The sequence below is a fragment of the Salarias fasciatus genome, unplaced genomic scaffold (assembly GCF_902148845.1).
Source record: "Salarias fasciatus unplaced genomic scaffold, fSalaFa1.1, whole genome shotgun sequence".
Classification (NCBI taxonomy): domain Eukaryota; kingdom Metazoa; phylum Chordata; class Actinopteri; order Blenniiformes; family Blenniidae; genus Salarias; species Salarias fasciatus.
Window position 1 is genome coordinate 1,016,003 of NW_021941374.1, and position 27,661 is coordinate 1,043,663.

General features: G+C 45.2%; 1 protein-coding gene across 1 annotated transcript; it reads left to right on the top strand.

Annotated features, from left to right (window-relative positions):
• The first annotated feature begins 493 nt into the window (after nucleotides 1–493).
• Nucleotides 494–26,770, top strand: LOC115385020 (uncharacterized). The gene is made up of 4 exons (XM_030087100.1): nucleotides 494–593; nucleotides 13,266–13,434; nucleotides 24,939–26,430; nucleotides 26,744–26,770. The coding sequence occupies exons 1-4, from the start codon at nucleotides 494–496 to the stop codon at nucleotides 26,768–26,770; spliced, it is 1,788 nt and encodes a 595-aa protein (XP_029942960.1).
• The last annotated feature ends 891 nt before the right edge of the window (nucleotides 26,771–27,661 follow it).

Sequence of the window (27,661 nt, forward strand, 5' to 3'; positions counted from 1 at the left end):
ACTCTACCTCAACACAACTCAACTGATGGGGCTCATCACATATTCAGACTTTAGAACTGATAACACTATTTGTACAATGTCCTTGCCCAACAAATAAAAGCTCGACAACGCTTTACTTGAAGCACCCCTGGATAACACATTCTGAGTATATTATAGCACTGTGTAACTACAGCTATAAACACTCTGAAATGATCACAATGCTTTTTAACATCAGGACCTAAGCCTAATCCCAACCCAAACCCTAACCTTAACCCTATGCTGTATAGTGAATTATGAAGCATTATGATCATTTATGTTTATAACTACTTATAATGTGTTATACCTGGTGCTTCAAGTAAAGTGTTACCAAAAGCTCTTCATTCTGAAATCAGCTACAGCTCATGAGTTCATAACATTCTACAAAGATGTCCGATGTCTCATCACTCAGACATCTAAAGTGTACTGACAGACATGAACCAACATTCAGAGCTGTTTGTATTTCAGAGCTTGAGAGATGGACCCTGAAGCCGGCAGCACCATGGAGCTGGCGGCCCTCGGCCGACCGTTTGGCCTCGGCATGCTGTACGACTGTCGCCAAGACTCACTGGTCCCTGGTAAGAGCTTCACAGGGTCGCACTGAGCTCCAGCTTTCAAATAAACTGCAGCTTTCATACTGAAATAATGATTTTATTGGTGGACAACATGTCTTCATTTATTACTGTGTTCCTGTCACATTCTGTATTATTAATTTGTCCACAGGATCATACATGACCTTCATTAAAGGTCCCATATTATGCTTTTTTCACTGTGTGAAGGGTTTCTTATAGTAGTGTGTGTTGCAGTAGCCTCATGATGAAGTTCACATTTGAAAACTGTCAGTTTCCTCCCTGTCTTGCTGCACCACATGTGATTTAACTCCTCCTCCAGACCTCGAGGGGGGGGGGGGGGGGGGGGCAGACACGCTCCTGTGCATACCGGGAAGCAGGCTCAGAATCAGTAGGGCTCGTCAGAGCGACTTTTAAGACCGCTGAAACTCCAAACAAAGGATGAATTTGGGGTGAACACACTTAGGCTGTGTTCACACCAAAGCATTTGGCTCACCCTAAATGACGTGGTGGAGCCGGGAGCCACAGTGTGAACACGTTTTTCATGATGGGTCGACCTACTTTTGGGTGGAGCCGGGGCCGCTTCGAGGACGAGGTCCGAGGTCGACCCCGGCTCCATCTAGATGCGGTGAGAACACGGTCGCTCCCTGGGTCCAGCCAGCTTTCCTCGTTTGCCACACTTTTGTCCGTGTGAGGCTTCCGTAACGCACAACACGGACTGTTATTCTGAGCGCACATCAAGCTCGGCGGAGAGGAGAGTCTGTCTTCCTTCTGAAAGTCAGCGATTTGTACGACCTGCAGAAAAATCATGTACAACAGAACCACCGTTCTTCTGGCTGCGTTCCGTCTGCAGAGCGGAATCACCGCAGCACCGTCTGGGTGTGTCTGCAGTCCGCTGGAGGAGGTTGCCAGATCTGTCGATCTCCCACCATAAACCCGTTTAACTCAATAGAAAGCAACCCAAACCGCCATCTTGGTTGAAAATGCACGTTAAAACCATATTTGTATAATAAAAAAAAAACACTTCATAAACACATAATCATTTCATCAACCCGTCAGACGTGTTCAAACAGGGGCGGACTGGGGCAAAAAAGAGGCCCGGGAGTTTAGTGTCTGACTGGCCCACTCAGGGGCCCGGGGCGGCGGCTGATGACGGCAAATGCTGGTGGCAGTGAATGCTGGTGGCTGATGGTGGCGGTGGATGATGGCCTCCCTGCAGGCACTTTCCTTCTGAGAGGACGGTGGTGGCTCAACCTGGCAGGAGATATGAGGAGAGACATTAAGTTGAAGCCTTGGGGAATTCTCAGATGTTTAGGTGGCAAGAAGCTGCACTGCAATCAACAATATAGTATGGAAAATTATGGTTGAATAGATAAGTAAACACAGGTGAAAAAAGTGTATTTTGTAATGTACTATACAGTATGTGTTTTATCCCCAAGTAGACAATCTTCTCTAAACCAGGTTTAGTAAAAGTTAGTAAAAGGCTGTGATGGTCTTGTCTGAATGCTTCAAAAAGATGAGGTCAACAAATTCATCCAACACATCCAACTGTTGTGAAAATACAACAATACACTTCATCTGAGTCGCCATTAAGTTGATTTTATGCAGGCTGCATGTGAGTGAATATATTATTCTGTAACCCAACTGTTAACCTATAGTAAATGCACATGAAGTGTCAAGATGCACTGTTTGATATTTGCTTTAAATATGCAGGAATATTACTGTTTGAATATTTAAATTTCATTTATATTACATAGAAAATGTTAGTTTTTAACAGTCTGTTTATTGAGGTTTTTTTTACCAAGAGAAATAACAATTTGTTGATATGACAGTTACAAATGATGATATAGAGTCTATATAGAAAAATGTTTAACTCATTAACCTATGGTGCCTCATCAGCACAATTACATGATCTTAAGTATATCCTGAATAAGTACAGCTTGAGTTTAGCGTTAAATAATACACTTTAAGAACAACGCATTAATACACAGTTCCCCTTCACAGTGCATGTAGACTGTCTCACTTTCTATGTTATCCAACAATATCCACACAAAAAGAATAAACCAGACAATCAGTTTAAGGTTGATGAATTAGCAAAGTAATTAACTGTTTCCCTGCCAGGGTTTTTCACAACTGAGTGCAGCAACTGCCAGGAAATTTGAGCATATTCACTCTTTTTCAGGACCCACAGAATATTTTCTGTTGTGACTATGAAGACACCAGATCACCCAAAAGAAAGAACAAAGGGTCTTCTTTCTCTAGAAAAAAGAAGTGAGGCCATAGCATGTTCTGGTGTTTAGATATTGACAGCTGAATGAGGCATGTTTGAATATTTTTTTGCTTTCTGAGAGAAGACACCTTCAGAGAAAACACATGAAAACAGGAGTTTGGCAGGGAAAGAATTAAAAACAGCAGAGCAGCATTTAGCTCGCCAGCGTTAAAGCGATACTTCAACATTTTGGCAAATTGGCCCATCTAGGGCAATTCCCCAGTCATTTAGAACAGCATACTTACTTTTTTTGTGAGGGCGAGCTGTTGTTTATTCAGCGGTGGCTCTGAGGAGAGCTTCACGGCGGACATAATGGAAGTGGATGGTACAGCTGCTTCCCTCGTCAAACTCATCAAATACACAATCCAACAACCCCAAAACACTTTGGTGGACACGTTATAATCCACACATTCACTACGCTGTGAAACACCTACAAATAATATTGTAGCGTTACGACACTGAAGCAAATACTGGGAACTACTTTTTCTTTTGAAATCACTACACCCAGACGCCATGTTTAGTAAGTAGTTCCGTCTTAGCAATCTTCACATAAACAACTCAATCTGGTAATTTTGCATTAATATTCCACAGCGTAGTGAATGTGTGGATTATAACGTGTCCACCAAAGTGTTTTGGGGTTGTTGGATTGTGTATTTGATGAGTTTGACGAGGGAAGCAGCTGTACCGTCCACTTCCATTATGTCCGCCGTGAAGCTCTCCTCAGACGCACCGCTGAATAAACAACAGCTCGCCCTCACAAAAAAAGTAAGTATGCTGTTCTAAATGACTAGAGAATTGCCCTAGATGGGCCAATTTGCCAAAATGTTGAAGTATCGCTTTAAGGGAAATACACAAGAGATACAGATATTCAGCTGTTTTTTTTAGTTAATCAGCTGCCATGTTGATGTTGGTTGATGCCACTGAGCTGAACTCTACAATGACGTTTTGACATCTAAACTAGCCTACAGCCTTGTGCTAAAAGTTAACAAGCTATCATTTAGCATATAGGTTACTTCACTAGCATCACCCCGGTGTCCTCCTCCTCCTCCTCCTCCAAACGTCATCGGCGATGCCGCCACGTCAGAGCTGCAGGTGCTGCTGTAAATGTTGACGGTCCTGCTGCAGCAGAACTGGCGAATACATCCGTCAATTTTTTGCTCTTGGCAGCATCTGCTTGTAGCGCCTGTCTCTTTTCTCCCTCTTGTTCTCCGCTCCACCTTTACTTTTCTTATCCATGTTTGCAGATTGATTGATTGCCACATGCAGAGGGAGGAGGGGCCGCGGCCCTCGGCCTTCGGCTGTGATTGGCCCACATGGTGATTGACACACCATGTGGGCCAATGTTGATTAGCCAGACACGAGAGAAGCGGTAAACCAGCGGCGGAGTCCTTTTTTTCCCCTCAGTCTTGGCCGTACCGGCCCACTGAGGCAGCGGCCCACCGGGAAACCTCCCGGTGCTCCCGATGGCCAGTCTGCCCTTGTGTTCAAAAAAGAAGCTTGATTTGGCAGAAACCTGCCCAATCTGGCGACACAAATCTGCTCCGGTCAGAGAGCTGTTTTGTGTAATTCTGGAGTTCTTCGACTGTCCTGCAGTGATGAGGTACAAAAGTGTTCATTCTTCTAAAGCGTATAATGACTACATCACGTTGTTTGTTCTGGATTCTACCAGAAGAAGTAGAAAAATAGAATGTTAAGGCAAAAACACGACACAGTTTTCATTTTGAAATCACTTATTTTGGAACAAGTATCGCGTTTCCTTCCGGCACCGACTTGCTTCTGTCTAGTTTGACGCCCCTGTGGGTCGACGGTGAGAACACGATTCAGTTATTTATGAGGAGGCTGATTTACAAATTCACACTTCCAAGAAGGGGTCCTGGCTTGAGCCAACATGCAACGTGAACATGCCCCTAAATATTATGCTTTTGGGCTTCTGAGACCTACGAGGGGGGACCCAAAAGAAACCGGACTGTGGTTATAACTTTTTATTTTCACATTTAATCAAAGCTGTCACCTTCAAAGTCTCCTTCGGCTTGAATCCAGCGCTGCAGCCGGGATTTCCACTGCTCAAAGCAGTCGGCAAACTCGAGCGTAATGATCCATTCAAGAGCCTCCTTCGATTTTTTTCTGCACCTCTTCCTCATCATCAAATCTCCACCCCTTCAGTGCCTTTTTCATTCTTGGGAAGAGACAGAAGTCTCACGGGGCTAAATGGAGGGAATACGGCGGATGGGGCAGCAGGGCCATGCTGTTTTTCACCAGGAACTGTTTTACCGCAGAGCCCTGTGCGCCGGCGCCTTGTCATGATGGAGCCACCAGTCCCCCTCCCCCACAGCGCCGCCGCTTCAGCCTGACCGCCTCCCAGAGCGCCGCAGCGCTTCCAGGTTAAAGTCCTGGTTGACGGTTTGCCCCGGCAGCACAAACTCGCTGTGGACCGTTCCTCTGACGCCGAAAAAGCAGATCAGCCTGGTCTTAATAGCTGATCTGACCTGACGCGCTTTCTTCGGCCGTGATGATCCCTGATGGCGCCATTGGGTGGACTGCTGCTTGGTCTCCAGATTGTAACCATAGCACCATGTCTCGTCCCCGGTGATGATCTTCTCAAACAGCCTCCATCGTCCTCCAGCTACCTTTTCACCTCCTGGCCACGCCAGCCCGTTTCTGCTCCATGGTTAAGAGCCGCGGGACCATTTTGGCAGCGACCCGCCTCAAGCCCAAATCCTCATGAGGGATCCTCTGGCAGGAGCTCCAGGAGATCCCTGTCAAATGCTCGATCTCCTCGATGGTCCTGCGTCGATCTGCCATGACCACAGCTTCGATTTTGCGGACATTTACCTCTGTGCGGGAGGTGGAGGAGTGAGGCAAGTCTTCAATGGACATCTGACCACTCTTGAAGCGCCATACCACTCCAAGGACCTGTGTTCTCCCCAGAGCCTCATCTTTGTACGCGGTCTGGATCATGGTGACTGTTTCTGCTGCCGTTTTTCCCAGTAGAAAACAAAATCTGATGCTAGCGCGCTGGTCTCGCTTATCAGTGGGTTCCGCCATTTTGGAATTTTTCAAAGAAGGGGGCGGGACTGTAATAACATAAACACTGGCTGTGAGCTGCCTGTGTGTCTTTGGGAGGTGAAATTTTTCACAGTTATGCTGAAGGCTATGCTATAGCGACATATAACGGCCAAAAGAAGAGGTCGACAGATTTATCGGCCGGCCGATATATCGGGCCGATATTTGGACATTTTTCTCCATCGGCCGTATTTTCTTTTAAAAAGCCGATTTTTGATCCGCTGTATAAAATGACGCAATTTTTGATCAGGCACATGTGCGGGCAGCTAAAGCTGCCGCTCAAGAAAGGACCCCTGTGGCACGCTGCTGCATTATGTCAGAGCGGAGCGTGCCCGGTGGAATCCAGGCTGTGGGAAAAACCTGCATCTGTTGCATCTGCAGTGAAGAATGGATTTGTTGAACATTTCAATGTTTTTGTGGCTCTATGGCTCCAGTCTGCAGCTTATCAGTGTTTACTGCAGAAGAAAAGTTTGGCCGGGGAGCGCGTCGTGCCGCGGTGCTAACACTGCTAACCGCTACTAACCGCTGCTAACGCTGCTAACGCTGCCAACCGCTGCTAACGCTGCCGTGTTCGACCGTCGGAGAGTTATTTTTTTCTTCTTCTTCTCCGTTGTCCGGTCGCTGCACAATTTAGCGCGGGCAGGGCGCCCGGACTGAAAAGGTCTGGCAGAAACCCTGCATATTGTTAACTTCAAATGCTACTTTGTGATCAGTTTTAGCAGTAGAGATCAGCTGGTCTGAGCTGACTTTACTTGTGCGTGTTCAGCCCTGTTGGTGAAAACACACCACTACTGTAGTTAACAACAGAACAAAGTAAATAGGAGGAAATGGCGAGAGTAAATAAAAGAGTAAATAATCAATCATGGGGCTTTTTCTGAAGCATGTATTAGCCACCTGCAAATTCCTCCACATAATGCATGACCGGAGTTCTGTTTTTATTTGTATGTATGGCTTTTTTTACAGCCTTGTTTCTTCTACTTTTGTTCAAATTATATTAAAGTTTAAATTTCTTTTTTGACACTTTCAGAAGAGTGTGAATGTTTACTACTGCTTGTTACATTGTGTGTTTACTCAGACAACATATTTCATTGTTTTGAAAGCTGAATAAATGTTCAGAGGACTGGACACCTCTTGCTGTAATAGATTTCTTTTACTTGCTCAGAATTTGCTGCATTTCACAAAGATGTGATATATATCTATCTATATATATATATATATATATATGTATATATATATATATATATATATATATATATATATATATATATATATATATATATATGTATGTATATTAAAAAATCGGCCTAAATATCAAATTGGAAAAATCGGCTGCCCAAATTTGGAAAATATCGGCATCGGCATCGGCCCCCAAAAAACCCATATCGGTCGACCTCTAGCCAAAAGTCTGAAATCATTCTTGGTTTTTTTTTATAACCACAGTCCGGTTTCTTTTGGGTCGCCCCTTGTATATGACGTGATTGAAAAATATCATAAAATGGGACCTTTAAAACCTTCAAACATATTATGATTTGATATTATTTTGATGTAATATCAGCAGAATTTATTTCCATTCACTGTTTTTTTTTTTCAAAAAAAATTGTGTGACCTCCCTGGGAAAGTCTATTCCAGGGTATTGTAGAGGAGGATTTAACAGATAGTCGAACCTCAGATCCAGGAGGAACAATGTAGATTACGTCCTGGTCGTGGAACAGTGGACCAGCTCTATACCCTCCATAGGGGCTCGAGGGTTCGTGGGAGTTCGCCTGACCAGTCCACATGTGTTTTGTGGACTTGGAGAAGGCATTCGACCGCGTCCCTCGTGGTGTCTTGTGGGGGGTGCTCCGGGAATACAGAGTCCAGGGCCCCTTGTTAAGGGCCGTCCAGTCTCTGCATGACCGGAGTAGGAGTCTGGTCCACATTGCCGGCAGTAAGTCGGACCTGTTCCCGGTGCATGTTGGACTCCGGCAGGGCTGCCCTTTGTCACCGGTTCTGTTCATCATTTTTATGGACAGAATTTCTAGGTGCAGCCAGGGGCCGGAGGGGGTCCAGTTCAGGGACCAGGGGCCGGAGGGGGTCCGGTTCAGGGACCAGGGGCCGGAGGGGGTCCGGTTCAGGGACCAGGGGCCGGAGGGGGTCCGGTTCAGGGACCAGGGGCTGGAGGGGGTCTGGTTCAGGGACCAGGGGCTGGAGGGGGTCTGGTTCAGGGACCAGGAGCTGGAGGGGGTCCGGTTCAGGGACCAGGGGCCGGAGGGGGTCCGGTTCAGGGACCAGGGGCCGGAGGGGGTCCGGTTCAGGGACCAGGGGCTGGAGGGGGTCTGGTTCAGGGACCAGGAGCTGGAGGGGGTCCGGTTCAGGGACCAGGGGCCGGAGGGGGTCCGGTTCGGGAAACACAGGATTTCATCTCTGCTTTTTGCAGATGATGTTGTCCTGTTGGCTTCATCGAACCAGGACCTGCAGCATGCACTGGGGCGGTTCGCAGCCGAGTGTGAAGCGACAGGGATGAGGATCAGCACCTCCAAATCCGAGGCCGTGGTCCTGGACCAGAAGAAGATGGTCTGTCCTCTCCAGGTCGGTGGAGAGACTCTGGCCCAAGTGGAGGAGTTTAAAGCTTCTTTCCCACTGCGCAGCTGGTGACAGTACGGGTCGGGTCTGGTAGGATCGGGTCGGTTAAAGCGTACCAGGCACAAATCACGTGTCGCGTTTCCATTTGCGGGGTTCCTGTTGTAATGTAGGCGGGGTGATGTACGGCCACAGGAAGTGACGTCATTACACACCGGCAAAACAAGACATCAGACGGAGGAGTGGAGGAGCTATGAGGAGCTCTGCTCAGCTCGTGATGTTTCAGTGCTGAATAAAATTACATTTCAGTGAAGCGTGAGGCTGTGTTGTGGTCGTGGAAATTCGGTAACAAATTATGAAGTCATTGAAGATCAGAGGTGAGAAAGTGTCTGAACCGTGTTGACACTATATAGATATTATATTATGGTCACTGTAGAACCCCAAATCAACCATGGACACTTCATTATCCACGCATTCTGTTGCTCTAAAGCATAACTGCACACGTTTCTATATATTATAGCTCCAGTTTTATTTTAGTAGTAGTAGAAGTGTTATATTTTAGATCTGTTGTATATCAAGTTAGGTCTTTTCTTCTTTCAGATTTCTATTATTTATTCTTTATTTGCAGATTTCATTTATTTGCAGCCGTTTGTTCTACGAGCCTCCATAACTGAATGTCTCCACGGTGAGATAAATAGTCTATTCTGTTCTATATGAAGCACAGATCTGCTCACATCTGGGTAAAAGTCATCATTTTTTTTCTGACAGACAGAAGTTTGCTGTTAAAGGTTTAGTTTCAAACCAGTCTTAGGAATTGCGCAGAGACTACATGCTTGTCACCATGAGGCCAGCTCAGAAGAAGAGCTGGTTGATGACAGGAGAATTGTTTTATAAGGCTGTATTTAGTGACAGTTGTGTTTATAGCTGTAACAGGGTAATATTAAATCAGTACTGGCTTCTCCCTACATGTACATGACTCTGGCTCCAGCTTACCTTTCGCTCTTCAACAGCAGTCAGACTGAAGTGTGTTTCCATAAAGCAGCCTGTTACAGCGCAGAATTGTCAGAAGTTCATGATAATCACCATATAAAATATTCAAAACACCACATGCAACCTTTACAAATGAAGTGATTTCATCTCCATTCAGCTCCACTACTGAGAAAGAAATGCAAAACACTGCTGTGCTTGTGTTGAGCAGGAACCAGTGAATTCAGACACATATGGGGGTGAAAACTGTTTTTATTGGAAAGGACATCGACACCACCAGTAGTGGAGTTACTCCTGTGTAACACTGGGTTCTCGGGGTCTGGACCAGCAGAGAGACCTGCTGCAGGACCGTCTGAAGGCCTGGCTCTGCTGCTGCTGAGAGGACAAATCAGCCTCACTGCCCTGCTTCACCTTCAAGGAACTGCAGGTTCAGACGCCACTCCTCCTCCTCCTCCTCCTCCTCCTCCTCCTCCTCCTCCTCCTCCTCCTCCTCCTGATGGACATGCCGTTCATCTCGCTGCAGCTCCCAGCTCACCTGAAGCCCGGATTTCTCTCAGGGCTCCGTCAGGTCTGGGTGGAGCTCCAGCCTCCCCCTGGGTAAGAAGCAAAGGGGGAAAAAGACCATTAAGCAAGGCACTGCCACCCACACCCTGCCTCCACCCATCAGGCCCTGTGGTGCAGCTGGTGGAGACGTTCCTGGACAGTAACACTGCTGGATGTAATTCAGGGGGTAATAGCAGAGTGTGGCCGATCAGCTGACTGCTCTGCTCTTCTGTAATGGATTCAATATGATCTATTGTTGTTTGTCCAGCAGTTTTTGCTGCTTCACCAGTTTGTGTTCACTGTAACACTGGACGAGGAGAGCTGTTCAGCGTAAACATCCACAGTTCACAGAGCAACTGGAGCTGCAGAAACAGCAGCATAGATTTATTTCAGTGCTCTGCATCACTGGGCCCTGTATCCAGCTGGAGCAGCAGTCGTGAACGGATCTGTGTGATACTTGATAGAATTCTGCTCATATATCCTGACTGGTGCATGCTGATTTTCACTGTCCATCCCTTTCAGTAGTTGTACAAGATACAAACTCTCCTGTGTAGCGGACGCCAGTGCAACGTACTCAGCTTCGCAGGTGGATAGTGCCACTGTTGGCTGTTTCTTGCTCTTCCAGGATATAACTGGACCATTTTGACTTAAACTGAAACAATATCCGGTTGTGCTCTTCCTGTCATCCTTATCTGCTGCCCAATCAGCATCGCTATATTCTTCAAGCTGCAGGTGTTTCTCACTTTTCCTGTAGTGCAGTTTCTGATCCACAGTACCTTTTAAGCACCTCATCATGTTTGACTGCAGTCCAATGCTGCTGTTTTGACTCTGCAAGGTGTTGGGAAAGTTTTCTTACAGCCCAGCTCAGATCAGGCCTGGTACATGTCCTAATGTAGATCAAACTTCCTACCACCTCCCTGCATCCTGTTGGGTTAATCACTTCACCCTCACTGTCAAAGTTTAACTTTTGTTCACAGGGTGTTGATCTTGGTTTGCATTCTGACTTTCCAAACTTTGCCAGCATCCCCTCGATGTGTTTCTTTTGAGTCATTCTGATCTCTCCCCTTTCTCTGATCAAAGTTGACACCAGGGAAGTGTTTAAGTGGACCCATATCCTTCATCTTAAACCTTCGCTTCAACATTTCTTTCACATCACGGAGTAATTTGTTGTTACTCGCTGCAGTGATTAAGTCATCAACCCAAATTAACAGGATCACTTTTTCATTCTCAGACTTTCTTCTGTAGACACAATGATCAGCATCATTTTGTACAAATCCATTCTCTGTGAGATGATCGTGCAGTAACATGTTCCAGTTACGCCCGGATTGTTTTAGGCCATACAGTGACTTGTTGAGTTTGCACACCAAATGTTCACCTGTTTCTGATTTCACCTCAAAACCTTCCGGTTGCTCCATATACACTTCACAGTCCATGGAGCGTGGAGGTAGGCAGTCTTCACATCCATGTGGTGCAGGATGAGATCCTCCTGTACAGCGACCTGCATGAGAGCTCCAACAGAAGTCATGTTGGCAGTTGGGGAAAATGTCTCTTTGTAGTCGATCCCTTCCACTTGACCATAACCCTTTGCAACATACCTGGCTTTACAGGGCTCGGATCCTTCTGGGCTTTCTTTCATTGTGCATACCCAGCGGCCTCCCACTGCTTGTTTGCCCTTCGGCAGTGAGGTCAGAGTGAAAGTTTCATTTTCTGTCAGAGAGTTCATCTCCTCTTTCATGGCATCAGCCCACATGTTTGACCTCCCAGAGTCCATTGCTTCCTTGAATGTTTTAGGTGTGCCGTAGGCCACCCGGTACAAATAATCAATATTCCCCCTTTGACATCATTACACTCAGCTTTACACTGGTACTCTTTTAAATACTCAGGTGCTTTTCTTTGCCTCTCGGGATACCTTCTTTCTCCCTCTTCTTTCTGAGCACTCTCAGTCCGAGCCACACCTGTTTCAACATTTTCCTCAACTCTGGACTCTTTACTCTCTTTAGGCCTTGATTCACAATCCTCTGTGGTGCATCTCCATAACACTCAATGTCACCCCTCATGTCACAACCTGTCTGAGTCTGGCTGTCAGTGCTGCATTTGGTGACGGTTTTTATAAGTCTGTGTTTTGAGACGTTTCCTGTTTCAGGGAAATACACATTATATGCTGCACTGTATTTGTCATAGCCAACAAAAATTCCCTTATCACATCTGGAATCCAGCTTCTTCTTGTCCTGTTTATATGCATAGCATTCAGAGCCAGAAACCTTCATGTTTGATAAGTTCGGTGTTTTTCCTGTGAAAACACAGTAAGGTGTTTGTTGTAACACCTGTTACGGATCTGAGCTGCGGTTTGCACAGCATGTGTCCACAGATGCTTTGGGAGGTTACTCTCCAGTAACATGCATCGTGACATCTCAAATAAGGTTCTCCAACCCCTTTCTGCAGTTCCGTTTTGATGTGGTGAGTCTCGTGCCTTATCCCTTTACTCCTGAGTAAAGACTGAACTCCTGTGTGAATTCTGTACCATTATCGGACCTGATGCATTTTATCTTTCCATGTGGAGCTACATCTGCAATGAACTTTTCTGTAGCTTTTGTTGTGTCACCTTTTGTTTTGATAAAGTAAGGAAAAATCATCCCACTGTAATCATCAGTAAATGATACAGCATACCTGTATCCATCTTTATCTGCTGCTTCAATGGGGCCACATAAGTCTGTGTGTACTAGCTCCAGCACTGTTGTGGCTTTAGCATCCGCCTGTCTGTTTCTGACTTGTGTGAACTTGCCCTGTGTGCATATTTCACAGTTTTGATTGGTCTTGTCATCTTTCCCTTTTATCTTCATCCCTTCAACCACGTTTTCTAATTTTGCAACATCATCAAAATTGCAGTGACCCAGTATTTTATGTCACGTCTGGATATCATGACAACTAAACACTCCATCAACATGTTCAGCCTCTGCTGTGTTCAGGTAATACAGCTTACCATACACATCCATCTTGAATTTTGTGCCATCTCTGTGGATCAACCAGTCATTGCCATCTTTGAAGTGGACCTCTGCTCCGTTGGCTGTCGCTGCTTTGACTGAAAAAATGTTCTGAGGAAACGATGGGATGTAGAGCGCTTGCTTCAGCCTCGTTTTCACACGTCGCCCCTCGCTGTCCAGCAAGTAGACCTCGGCGTCTCCTCTCATCTTTGCCATTAGCCTGGGGGTTGAATGCTGTGGTGTGGTGGAGCCTCACCCCGAGCCTCCTCGCTACTGCAGTCCAGAGCTCAGAGGTGAACTGGGGGCCTCTGTCAGATGCGACATGCAGCGGCGTGCCGAAACGGGCCACCCAGGTGGAAATGAAGGCCCGTGCCACCTCTGCCGCCATCGTGGAAGCCATCGGAACCACCTCCGGCCCTCTGGTGCTCCGGTCCACCATAGTCAGGAGGTGAGTAAAACCGTGGGAGGGGGGCAGCGGACCCACCAAGTCCAGGTGGACGTGGTTGAACCTCCTTTCCTGCACAGAGAACGGCTCCAGCCTGGTGTGGTGGTGAACCTTGGACCGCTGACATGCCACGCAGGAAGCTGCCCAGCTTCTGACGTCCTTTCTGAGGCCCGGCCAGACGAACTTCGCCCCCACCAGCTTCACTGACGCCCTCACTCCAGGATGTGACAGTGCATGGATGGCATAAAACACCTGGCAGCGCCAGCCGACAGGCACCGTAGGGCAGGGCAGACTTGTGGAGACATCGCAGAGGAGCGACACGTTTGATCCCTGAAACGCCACATCCTGCAGCTGCAACCCTGCAGCGGCTGTCCTATACGCTTGGACCTCTGCATCAGTCTGCTGGTCGGGGGCCATCGCATCATAATACACCCCCAGCTGCCACGGGTGGAAAACACCAATCAGCAGGGGTGATTAACAGGCAGAAGACAAACTTAAAATTGGTAACAGAAACCCGCATTTACTCTAACACACCGCCCCCCAACAGAAAACAAGCGACCCGCCGCTCGAGCGCTCCTCCTTATAAATTCAACAGAAAACGCCGCACAACGCGGAAAGTCCAGAAATAAACAGAAAGGGCTCAAGAAAGTCCTGTCTTTTATAGCCTAAAGATCCCCCAAAGTCCGGGTACCACGTCCTTTCGTGGGGACCGACTGAGCGGCCCGCGGCTGTTAATTACTCACACCCCGGCAAGACCTCAGTCCGCTGGTCTCCACAGCTCCTCCTCTCCAGTCCGGTAGCTCCGTGGAAAAGATGACGGTTTAATCCAGTAGATCCCACAAAGAAACACCAAGTTATATATTCCACAGTGGCGCTGGTCCTCCCTGGTAAACGCTCCCCGGCCTCGCTCCTCCGGCAGGTGAGTTGCTCAGGACGGCATGTGACGTCACTCCCCCCAAAGCAGGTGCGCTGCTTCACCTTAAATAGTCTCCCCGCCCCGGTACCAATGTCCTGATAATTATGATTGTGACACGGTTTCAAAACACAAATCCGTGCCCCAGATTAAGTAGCCACAGTGACCCAAGGTTTACATATTAGAATGACAGCACAGGAACACATTTTATCACCCCTGCTGGGTGAAACATGTAGGGCCCTCCGCGGTCGTTACATCTCGGGTGTCCAGTCCACGTCCTGCTTAGCCATTGCACCCCTCAGCGCCTAATACAGGGGGCGCATTAGGTGAGCCGCGTGTACGATAAAGCAGGTTTTAGAAGTTCACCATGCCAAGGAACTCCTGCAGGGACTTGATGGTGCGAGGACGCAGAAAAACAGCGATTGCCTCCAGTTTAGCGGGTAATGGAACCACCCCACGCGAGGAGACATGATGACCCAGGAACTCCACCTCTGAGAGTCCGAACCGGCATTTGGCTGGATTAATGATCAGTCTGTGCTCAGTAAGCCTCCCGAAGAGCTGTCGCAAGTGTAACAGGTGCTCCTCGGCCGAGGCGCTGGTCACCAGGATGTCATCCAGGTACACAAACAGGAACGGCAACCCCCGTAACACAGAGTCCATCGGCTGCTGGAAAGTCTGCGCTGCACCCTTAAGCCCAAATGGCATCCGCAGGAACTCAAACAGCCCAAACGGAGTGATCACCACAGTCTTTGGTACATCCTGGGAGTGGACCAGGACCTGGTGGTAGCCTTTCACCAAATCCACCTTGGAAAAGATAACTTTCCCTGCCAGGTGGACCGAGAAATCCTGGATGTGTGGAATAGGGTTGACTTGATGAATACAATGTTGGTGCCTTCCTCAGCTACCGTAGCAGGTAGCTGTGCCTTCAGACCAGGGGCAGATGTCGTCAGGTGGTGTCCAACCTTCACTGGGTGTTTCGGCCCTCAACCACAACACCGTCCGGTTGGTGGGCCCGCAGTGAGTGGCCAGCTCACTGCCCATCTGCCCCTGGCTTCCAGCTTTCCTCTTCCCTTTTGCTCCAGATCCAGCAAGAGGCGCGTTCTGCCTCCTCCCCATCCGGCGAGCTGCTTGCTTTTGGCTCCGCTCGTCCATCCCCATGGCAGAAAGGAGACTCCATGTGGACTTTGCTAGGAAGCCCCTACACCCTATCTCCACAGGGAAAACCCAGGCCTGCCAGCCCTTGTCACGGCATTCTTGGGCCAGGTGATGGTATTTTGCAGCCTTCCTTTCATGGGCCTTCTCGCAGCCCTCCTCCCATGGCACGGTCAGCTCGGCCAGGATGATCTTCTGGTCCTTTGTTGACCACAGCACTATGTCGGGGCGGAGGGATGTTTGCACCACCTCAGGAAACTGCAACCGCCTCCCAAGATCCACCCTCATCTCCCAGGAGCTTGAGGCATGAAGGATGCAGGGTCTTTCCCTCTGGTGGACTGTACAGGCCTGGCTCCTTCCTGAAGGAAGGTGATCGCTCTCTCTGCGGTTGTGTGGGTCGGTCTCTTCTTGATTCTCTCCCGCACTATGGTGTCAGCCAATGAGAGGAGCACTTTGTCGTGGCGCCATCTATACCTCCCTTGGGTTAAAGATGTTTTACACCATGTGAGTATATGGGCCAGGGTCCCCTTCTGGCTGCACAGCTTGCAAAGTGGATCCTCTCTTAGGCCCCATGTGTGCAGATGTACTGGGGAGGGGAGGGTGTCACAGACCAACCGCAAGAGGAAGGAGATGCGATAAGGCTCCAGGCGCCACGACTCTGTCCACGTGACTTTGCGCCTGGGCAAATCCCATTTTGTCCAGGCCCCCTGGGATCCTTGCTGTACTGCTCTGGCTACTCGCTTCTCTTCCTCCCTGCTCCTCACTTCCGCCTGCACCATGCCTCGCCTGGTCCTTGCATTAGCACCTCCCCAGGTTTGAAACTGTTCAGAGTCAAGACCTTGTCGTTGGACGCATTGGTTGCCAACTATGTCCTGCAGCTTCAGGGAGCTGATGGCCTGCTCCACAGCTGTGTTGGCAGCCCATTTGCGTCCAGACCGGGTTGTGATGCCAGCCTGCTTGATGAGGTTGTCGCTGAGCTTGGTTGTATTGTAGGTGCATTTTTAGTCTTTGTTTTATGTTTTAATTGTATCATTGCCTTGTTCTATCTTATTCAGTTAAATTGTGTGTTTATATTCCATTTAGTTCTTTTTTTCTTGTATTCTACTGTTTAATGGTTTTATGCATTGCATTTTATGAGTGTTTATTCAATCTATTCTGTTCACTGTTTGTGTACTTTACTCATGTTCTTATTGCGAAAGTTGTGATTGTTTTATGCAGTTATGGACCCCAGGAAGACGAGTTGTCACCCTGGTGACAGCTAATGGGGATCCAATCTCTAATGAATAAATAAATAAATAAATAAATAAATACAAAACAAAAATCAAAGCTTAAAGTATGACACAAAATATATAAAATAACTAAAAAAAATTCTTAGCCACATAAATATCTTTTTGATACATTAATGATGCACCAAAGGCCAATTTCAAGGCCACCAACCATTCGCTCTCACAACTTTCATACGAGGCAACATGGATGAAGTGTCTTGCCCAAGGACACAACGACAGTTTTACGTGTGCGGGAGCAGGGATCGAACCGCCAACCTTCCGGTTATGAGACGACTCCCTCTGCCATCTGAGCATCTGAGCTACTGTCGCCCCATGTTGATAGCTTATTTGTTTAGATCTTAATTCTGTTTGCATTTCATTTATCTCAACACTCAATTCAGTCCATGATGTAAGAGAAAACAGAATAAGAGGCGGAGTTTCTCTGTTTATTCATTCTGATTATGATTTCAAAATAAGACATGATCTTTCTCTGAGAACAGACATGTCCGACGTTGAGTCTATTTTTGTTGAACTTCCTGTCACTGGTGTAAAAGTATTATTGTTGGAGCGATATACCGCCCTCCACATTCTGTCATCAAAGACTTTAATGAAGGTTTGTTTTGCTTACTTGACCGTGTGAACCGTGAGAATAAATATTGTTTCATCTTAGGTGACTTTAACTTACATCTCCTTAAACACAAGTCAGATACCCTTGTTGAGGACTACCTTCATGTTTTGTATTATAATTATTTTTTCCCTCTTATTCATAAAGCAACACGAGTTAAAGAGACATCAGCAACTCTTATCGACAGCATCCTCTCAAACTCTCTGACTGGTTGTATGAAATCTGGTGTTTTGTATCTGGACTTGTCAGATCGTTTAGCTATTTTTCAGTTTTCTGAAATCAAGACTAACAAAGCTAAGAACATTAAAGAAAACATTTCTAAAAGAATAATGAGCGATAAAAATATTTCCAAGTTTAAAGACAGGCTTGACTCCAAATCCTGGGATAACCTATATGAGGAGAACAATGCTGAGTCAGCATATCAAGCATTCATGGATGTATTCAGCTCTTGTTTTGAGGAATGTTTTCCTGTAACAAGTCTTGTAAAGAAACACCACTCAGATTTCAAAAAACCATGGTTTTCACCTGATTTGTTGAAGTTGTTGAAGAAAAAGAACAAACTATATAAAAGATATGTCAACGTTCCCACTCCTCTCAATCACAGTGTGTATAAATCCCACTGAAATATATATATTCATGAAATTAGATCTGCAAAACCAAAGTATTTCAGTGATGAATTTAGTAGGTGTTCAAACAATATTAAATCCACTTGGAAAGTCATAAATCAGCTGCTTCAAAGAGAGAGGGCTACCACTACACTGCCTTCTGCCTTTCGAAATGGTGAAGAATCTTTAATCAACCCATTTGATATCGCCGAAAAGTTTAACGAATTCTTTGTAAACATTGGTCTGAAACTAGCAGATAGCATCCCCTCCTGTGATGGAAACCCACTGGATTCCTTAAAAGGAACTTTTCCTGTTATTTCCAGCTTTGAGCTCCCCGACACCCAGGAAATAAGTGATGTAATTGACCAGCTGAAGTTGTCTGCAGCAGGCCATGACAATATTTCAGCGTTCCTTGTCAAGCGGGTGAAGCAATCAATCTTGCAACCTCTTCATCATATTTTTTCCCTGTCTCTGAAGACGGGAGTTGTACCATATGACTTAAAGATTGCAAAAGTTATTCCCTTGTTTAAAGCAAAGGATCCTTGTTGTTTCAATAACTACAGGCCTATTTCTATTTTGCCATGCTTCTCAAAGATTTTAGAAAAAATAGTTTACAAAAGGATTATTTTTCATCTGAATTCTAATGAAATTCTTTTTAAACATCAGTATGGCTTCCGAACAAATCATTCCACATCTATGGCTTTAATTCACCTGGTTGATAAGATTGCATCAGCGCTAGAAAAGGGTGAGTTTGCTTGTAGTGTCTTCCTAGATCTCTCAAAAGCCTTTGATACGATAAATCACAGTATCCTATTGGCTAAGCTTCACAGATATGGTTTCCATAAAGATACTCATCAATGGTTGTCAAATTATGTTTCAAACAGAACTCAGTTTGTTTGTGTAAAGGGCTGCCATTCCAACAGAGCACAACTTCACTGTGGAGTTCCACAAGGATCCATCCTTGGTCCACTATTATTCCTTGTTTACATAAATGATTTGTGTAACATCTCAAACATCGTTTCTCCAATTATGTTTGCAGATGACACAACACTGGTTCTCTCAAACCCAAACTTCAATTCCTTAATAAGGGATGTGAATGATGGTTTAGATGCCTTTGTCACATGGTTCAAAATGAACAAATTATCTTTGAATATAAAAAAATCTAACTTTATTATCTTCAGTGGGAAAAAATCATACAATAAGGATTTATCTAAAATTATAATTGAGTCCATAGAGATGCCCCAAGTATCATCTACAAGATTCTTAGGAATAATTATTGATGAGAGTTTGAGTTGGAGAGAACAGGTTTACTGTGTGAGTAAGAAAATATACAAATCTCTTGGTATAATAAGGAAAGTCAGCCAACCTGTTATTAAACAGTGTCTTCTTACTCTTTATTACAGTCTCATCTATCCGCATCTTTCATATTGTAATATTGTTAGGGGGAGTACATTTACAACCACTCTTAAAAAAATCTTAATTCTTCAGAATCGCTTTGTTAGACTTGCATCTCGATCTGTCTGGGACGCTACTGCTGCTCCCTTATTTAAAAATCTCCAGATTCTCACTATTTATGATAATAACAGTTATCAAATATGCATTTTTACGTACAAGATATTTTCTTCAGAAGACAAGGTCCCTGAGCATTTTAGGACGTACTTTGCAGCAAATTCTCATTTTCATTCTTACTCAACACGACAGGCCTCAGCTCTACATCCGCCCAAATATCTTAAATCTTACAAGCCAGTTTTTGTTTAGGTATAGAGGTGTCAAAGTTTGGAACAGTTGGTACCACATTGCCAACAATTGTAGATTTTTATCTATCTTCAAAAGTCGCGCAAGAGAGCATCTAATTCAAAAGTGTAGCCAGGAGAGCTCTGTACTTTAGCTTTTCTGTAGACTGCTAACTTCTTTTTAGTTTATTTTCAGTGTTGCCTATAATGATCAACAAAAATGTCCATTTTTATGAGCATGTCCATATAAGGTCAACAGCATTTGTCTTTTTTTCTTCTTTCTTTCTTTTATGTTTTGCATGAGAGTTTATGATGCTTTTTGTTGTTTTGTATTTTATTTTATTTATTTATGTATTTTATTTATTTGTTGTTTTTTTGTTTTGTTTTGTTTTTTTTGACGATATCTGCATGATTTTATTAGGTGGGGGCTCTTCATAAGCCTTTGGCTTGCCCGCTCCTCCCTGCACTGTTTCTTTTTTCTGCACTGGTTAATGTGATATATTTCATTGTATGTGCTAAATAAACTAAACTAAACTAAACTAAACTAAACTGTAAAAAACATGTTTCTTAAATCTTCATCCTGATTGATGACTCTTTGGTTGGGGCATCAAGGAGCTTCCACCTCAGGCTAAGGGCGAATCCCAATTCTCTGCTTAATCCTCAATCTTACTCCTCATTCCTCAAAATGCGCGCTCCCGTGAGGTTAAGTGGTGTCCCATTCCTAAACAAGTTGAGGAAAGGAGCGAGACTAAGGACCGTTATCTCCCTTAATTTTGAGATTCTACCAGACCTACCTTGGAGTTAAGGAGAACCCAGAATGCTTGTTAAATAGTTCGTTTTGCTGTTATTTTATTAATAACAAATGGTGTATATTACTTTGGGAGTAGTTGTATTAACTTTCTATCACAGATAATATTTACAAAGGCTATTAGAAAGAAATCAAGAAAATTCATTTGAATGCATTTATTAACAAGGTCACACATGCAAAATGTTAAACATTTCTAATGCAGGGCGCATTACTTACAATTATAAAGGGCGTTGTTATGGATCATTGACCAAAATTATCACTGCTGCCAGCCCCCCCGCCCCCCCCCCCCCCCCCCCCCCCCCCACCACCACCACCACCACCGCTACCGCACTAAATTCTGCAGCGCCTTGACAACGGAGAGGGGAAAAAAACAGCGGTCCACGCGTGTGCGCTCTCTCTCTCCTTCGGACGGTCCAAAGAAGCGTCGCGCGAGCCCCTAGCCCCCTCCCGACGGTCCAAAAACTCCCCGCTGCGCGCTCCCCCCTGGCTAAACTTTTTTCCTGCAGGAAACGCTGCACTTCTTTCGGCTTTCTTCTACCCTCTTGCGCAGTGCTGCCCCCTGTGATCCAAGGACGTAACTGTCTTTAAGGGTTGTCCCATTTCCAAGTGACATTACATTCCTTAACACTTGTTTTTAGGAGGCACTTAATTTGAGATTGAGGATCAAGGTTGAGGAGTGAGGATTAAGCAGAGAATTGGGATTGGGCCTAAGAGTGTGTACAAATTTGCAGGTTCTGTATTTTGTTTTATGAGTAACTTTCAACTGGATGAAGGTGTGAATACTGCCTCTGACCGGAAAATTGTTATAGAGTAACTCCTCAATTTCTATTGCAACAAACAATTTAAACATTTCATCAACACTGGGTTGCATTAGCTGCAGATACCTAGAACCTTAGTCTGGATAAGGTGCGAATAGGAAATAGCTGAATGAACTGAGAATAGTTTGAAGATCTATTTTCATATATTTTGCAAATTAATTTCAGGCATTTTTCACAGTTTCTAGTATAAGATACAATTTCAGCTTCATCCTCGAACTCCCCCGTTCTGAGATTGCAGCGAAATGTAGTGTATGACGGGTCAACCAAACAAGCCACCCATGACTCTGAAATATAAATAACTGCATTTTTTTTAACAACATTATTTTAGAAATCATAGGATTACTACTGCAACAACACATCACCAGCAGGGTAAAACCCAGCTCACGTTCCCTATTAGTGGGTGAACAATCCACCGCTTGGTGAATTCTGCTTCACAATGACAGGAAGAGCCGACATCGAAGGATCAAAAAGCGACGTCACTATGAACGCTTGGCCGCCACGAGCCAGTTATCCCTGTGGGAACTTTTCTGACACCTCCTGCTTAAAACCCAAACAGTCAGAAGGATCAGGACTGCAGATGGAAATTAGCATTTGTTAAATCTGGTACAAAGCATCTTTTCTATTGAAAGGTTAATGTATTTGTACATGGTCCCTGTCAAATAAATCAATAAACTAAACTAATAATACTTCAGGCTGCACGGTGGCGCAGTGATTAGCTCTCTTGCCTCACAGCAAGAAGGTCCTGGGTTGAAATACCGGGTGGGGCTCGAGGCCTTTATGTGTGAAGTTTGCATGTTCTCCCCGTGTGTGCGTGGGTTCCCTCTGGGTCCTCTGGCTTCCTATCACCAAACACATGCATATCAGGTTAATTGATCACTCTAAATTGACCCCAGGTGTGAATGGTTGTATGCCTCTATGTGTGCCCTGCGACAGACTGGCGACCTGTCCAGGGACACCGCGACCTCGCCCACAGCAGCTGGGATCGACTCCAGCCACTTTTTCCTGAAAAGGAAAAGTGGTAGAAAATGGATGGAAGGATAATAATACTTCATTCATAGTATAAGTCACTTCTTTTGTTCCATAAGAAAAATAATATTGTGTGTTGAACAGTGGAACAATGCTCCATTGATGACATAATGTCCTTTTGAATTCAATAGTTCAGATGCATTTTGGTGTTTACAAGAGTTCAACTGAGCTCAGACTGCAACAACTCCTTCATGCACTGTGCAGCTGATAACCACTGAAATATTTGAAACATTTACAAACAAGGGAAACATGTCCAAAACATATACTGTACCTGATGCCACTGATGAAACTGGGCAATTAAAAAAGATAACTCATTTAATTACTCACTATTAGTTACTGAGCATAATGTTAGTCTTTAATGCCATCTGTTCATGTTTTGACAGGAATGACACTATGGGACCGTGATGACCTCGAGAAATATATAAGAGAAAGACCAAAACCCAACAGTGACTTTGAGATAGTTGCATCTGAATCAATCGAAGATAAATCATCAGCCCTGAATATTGAAGCATCTCTAAAGGCGAGTTTCTTGGGTGGACTGGTTCAGGTTGAGGGATCAGCCAAATATCTAAATGATCAACGGACATCCAGCAATCAGGCCAGAGTAACACTGAAGTATGGAACAACAACAAAGTTCCAGGAGTTGTCAATGAATCATCTTGGAATAAGCAAGGTGAAGCATCCTTATGTGTTTGAGAAAGGCATAGCAACACATGTAGTCACAGGGATACTCTACGGGGCTCAAGCCTTCTTTGTGTTTGACCGTGAGGTGTCTCAAACAGAAAATCATCAAGATGTTCAGGGAAACTTGAAGGTGGTCATCAAGAAAATCCCCCTCCTTGCCATAGAGGGTGAGGGGTCCCTGAAAATGGAAGACAAGGACAAAGCAAATGTTGACAGATTCTCCTGCAAATTCCACGGAGACTTTTGTCTTCAGAACACTCCGACATCCTTTCAGGATGCGATTGAAGTCTACCGAAGCCTGCCGAAATTACTGGGAGCCAATGGAGAAAATGCTGTTCCAGTGAAGGTCTGGCTCTTGCCCCTGACCACTTTAGATTCTGCTGCCGCTAAACTTGTGCGTCAGATAAGTATAAGATTGGTTCAGGAAGCACAGAGTCTCCTGGAAGACTTCAGTGAGCTTGAAATGAGATGCAATGATTCAATGAGAAGTGCCACTGCACAGCAGTTCCCTCAGATCCGCAAAAACCTGAAAAGTTTTAAAGAAATGTGCTCTGAGTTCAGACTTGAATTTCAACGAACCCTAGCGAGGAAACTTCCTCGAATCAGAGGAGGAGGAGAAGAGGAGTCTGATCTTGCTGCCATCCTGAAGAAGAGACATTCGTCTCCATTCAGCAGCAAAAACCTGACTGAGTGGATGGACTGCAAAGAGAAAGAGATAATCTTCTTGAAATCTTTCACCAATATGATGAAAAACACCAAGGTGATCTCATCTCAGAGTGTTTTTCATGAAGAAGTCCTCAGTGTGGAACATGCGCTATGCTTTGTTTTCACCTCACTGGGAGGTGCCGAGCCGTACCTTTCAGCTTTATCAAACTATCTGACAGGAGCAGCCAAACCTGAGGATCTAAATCCACACACTCATGACATCGAGAGGGACCAGTGGTACCTTTCAAACCAAGTGGCTGATCACATGAGGACACTGAGGCTCTTCAGTGACTTTGCTGATGCCAACAGAGAGAACCAGAAGGTGAAGTTCCTGACAGTGGGCTTAACAAATGACACACACAAAGGTTCCAGCATTTACCTTTATAAAGACGGCTTCACTGTGACTGAAAACTTTGAGCCGCCTTCAAAACCTAAAACAGTGGCAGCAGCTGACATAAACCACAACAGTGTGACGCTGAAGATCTCTCCTCCCAGATTTGGAGCAGAAAACATCACGTCCTACTCTGTTGAATACTGCGTCAGTGGAGAGGAAGAATGGCAACAAAAGACTGAGTCAAAAGCTGAAGAAGTCACAGTGAGAGGTCTGAGACCGAACACTGAGTATGTGTTCAGATGCAGAGCGGCCACCTCAGTGGGTGTTGGACCCGCCACCATCGTCAGTGAGTCCATTAAAACCTTACCTTGCAGTCCTCCTGGAGAACCTCAAGTGGAGTCAAACTCATGTGAGATATCTGTCAAGTGGGAGAAACCGGCGGAGCTCGGACAGGATGTTGTGATACTGAGCTACATTGTGGAGTACGCCAAAAAATCCAGAGGTGAAGAAGAGAAAGATCTCCAGTGGAAACAGATGATGGCTACAGGTGAGAAGGCAGTCATTTCAAAGCTTCAATCAGAGACCGAATACGCAGTCAGGGTCAGATGTGACTGTGGTGTTGATGGCAGCAGCAAAGAAAGCATCACTGTTCATGTTTCCACAACCAAACTTAAGTTGGCACAACCTGATGAAAACAAACCTGCTAAAAGATCATGTGAGTTTCTTTTGGGAGAGTCAAGTCCCAAACGTCTTTGTGAAGCTGTCAAAGACAAAATTAGGCTGCTTAAATCAGACCCAGGGCCTCTACCTGTTTACGTCATTCCTCTGGAGAAGAACAGAATTGATGTAGGTGGTTGCAAACGTTTCAGTTATGGAAAATCTTCAACCAAACACAACCGTACCATCATGGTCCTCGGAGCCACTGGTGCTGGGAAGTCAACCCTCATCAATGGGATGATCAACTATATCCTCGGTGTTCAGTTTGAGGACTCATATCGATTCAAGTTAGTTGATGAAGATGCGTCCAAATCACAAGCTCACAGCCAGACCTCTGAGGTTACTGTGTACAAACTCAACCACCAAGATGGATTTAAAGTCCCCTTCTCCCTGACCATTGTGGACACTCCAGGGTTTGGGGACACGAGAGGCATAGACAGAGACAGGAAGATAGTCGAGCAGCTGCGGAACCTCTTCTCTTCTGATTCTGGAGTCACTGAAATCGACGCCGTTTGCTTTGTAGCTCAGGCCTCCTTGGCACGTCTCACAGCCACTCAGAAATATGTGTTTGATTCAGTGCTGTCAATCTTTGGCAAAGATGTGGCAGAAAACATCAGGATCCTGGTGACATTTGCAGATGGTCAACGTCCACCAGTCCTGGAGGCGATCAATGCTTCAGGTGTCCTATGTCCCAAATCCAAAGACGGGCTGCCGATTCACTTCAAATTCAATAATTCAGCTTTGTTTGCAGACAACAAGTCCTCAGCGGCCAACAACACAGATGATGATGATGATGATGGTGGTGAAGATGGTGGTTTTGACAAGATGTTCTGGGACATGGGGGCAAAAAGCATGAAGAGATTCTTTAATGCTCTGAACGTCATAACCACCAAAAGCTTGACACTGACCCAGGAGGTGCTCAGAGAGCGGCAGCAGCTTGAAGTTTCAATCGAAAATCTGCAGACTCGGGTTAAACTGGGGTTAGCAAAGATGGAGGAGATAAATGAAACAGAGAAACAGCTCAAAGACCACGAGGCAGAAATCAGCAGAAACAAGAACTTTGAGTTCTACGTTCCTGTCAAGAAGCCCAAACAGGAGGATATCTCCGGAACTGGGCACTACATCACCAACTGTCAGCAGTGTCATTTCACCTGCCATTACCCATGTATCTATGCTGATGACAAAGATAAACATCGCTGCAGTGCAATGGGATCAGATGGACACTGCGAACAGTGTCCAGGCAAGTGCTACTGGAGTGTGCACTTCAACCAAAAGTACAAATGGTCGTATGAGGAGGTTCAAGAAAAACAAACCATTGGTGAGCTGGAACAGAAGTACCGGAAAGCTAAAGGAGAGAAAATATCAGTTGAGGGGATCATTCATGGCCTAAAGGCTGATTACAGGCAGATGCAGACTGAGGTGGGGAAACTGATCTCCCGGTCTGCCAAATGTCTGAACAGGCTGAAAGAGATCGCGCTGAAGCCCAACCCTCTGTCCACTCCAGAGTACATTGACATGCTGATTGAGGGAGAGAAAAGAGAAGGAAAACCTGGCTTTAAAGAACGAATTAACGCTCTGATGGCCATGAAGGAGAAAGCAGAGTTCATGACCAAGGTATCGAAAAGAAAGAATCCCCTTAAAGTAACAACAGTCTGTGGACGCCGCGTCTCCACCTGAAGCAAAACCACAAACCTAAAGCGCTCAGTAGATGACGACTGAAGGAGAAGCCACAGCTCTCACTGGCAGATTGCTTGAATATGGAAATGAAAACCAACATGACTGACATGATTTTTACTTCAACAAATGCTTCTTGGGAGGTTTAATACTGTGTCTGTCCCTAATTAAAAATAACCCTTTATATCTGTAAATAACTTGGGATCTGATAGACAGGATGTAACACCTCATTCTGTGCTTAATTTTTTTTCAGTTTGTATCTAACTCCAAAGACATATGAAGAAGGATGTCATGAAAATAGCTGTGCCTCATTCATTAGATTTTTTTTCTTGTTAACAATAACTGACATTAAAATGTTTTATGTGTTGTTCTTAACCACTTTGTTTTCAATACATCTGTATATAAAAGCTTTTGATACGGCCCTTGTAGTCTTGAAAAAAGACGTCAAAAGAGTTGTCTCGTCTTCATGGAGGAGGTTTGTGACTCACTTAAACAAAAAGCACTCGCGGAGATCTATATGTCAAAAGAGATTATATTTATTTCCAACCAAAATCATATCGGCTCCGTGGTTGACTTTCCAAAGAAAATATATAAATAATGTGTTTAGAGTGGTTGAAAAAACTGTTACTCCTCACTCCTTCCACACAAAGGGCATTACCTCTCCCAAACAGCTGATCCTCTCTCTTAATTACTGGAGAGGGCCGTCAGCCCGGAGGAGGAGGCAGGTGAGTGGTTTTTAGCAACCAATCAGAACAAAGAATAGCGCCATGACTTCAGATTCAGACTCATCATCATCGTCATTTAAATAATAATAATTTGATCAACAGGCTCCAACAGCTTTGAATATGTCTTGATATGTCTGTTTATTAAATTAAATGCTTCTCCTGATCGATCTGACTAATAAACTAGAATGTGGCCCTCAGAGAGGCAGACCTCCGCCACAGCTCAAATCACTCACCAACAATAAGAACACCTGATATCAGGGATCGCCAAACCGTCCAATCTGGCCTGCGAGAGGATTCCAACACGCACGCACATGATCGCGTGCACACACGCACGCACGCATTACCCGGGCTTAATGGATTCTAAGTTAGCCCAAGACCCACCTTTCCACTAAGTTTCATTGCGATCTGTCCATTACTTTTTCCGGAATCTAGCTAACAAACCAACC

What these genes read in the sequence shown, in the direction of transcription:
- LOC115385020 (XM_030087100.1), top strand. Translation starts at nt 494, where the DNA reads ATGGACCCTGAAGCCGGCAGCACCATGGAGCTGGCGGCCCTCGGCCGA. An exon ending in CCAAGACTCACTGGTCCCTG is followed by an intron (nt 594 to 13,265) that starts GTAAGAGCTTCA and finishes TCGCTACTGCAG; the next exon opens with TCCAGAGCTCAGAGGTGAAC. An exon ending in AAGCAGAGTTCATGACCAAG is followed by an intron (nt 26,431 to 26,743) that starts GTATCGAAAAGA and finishes ATTTTTTTTCAG; the next exon opens with TTTGTATCTAACTCCAAAGA.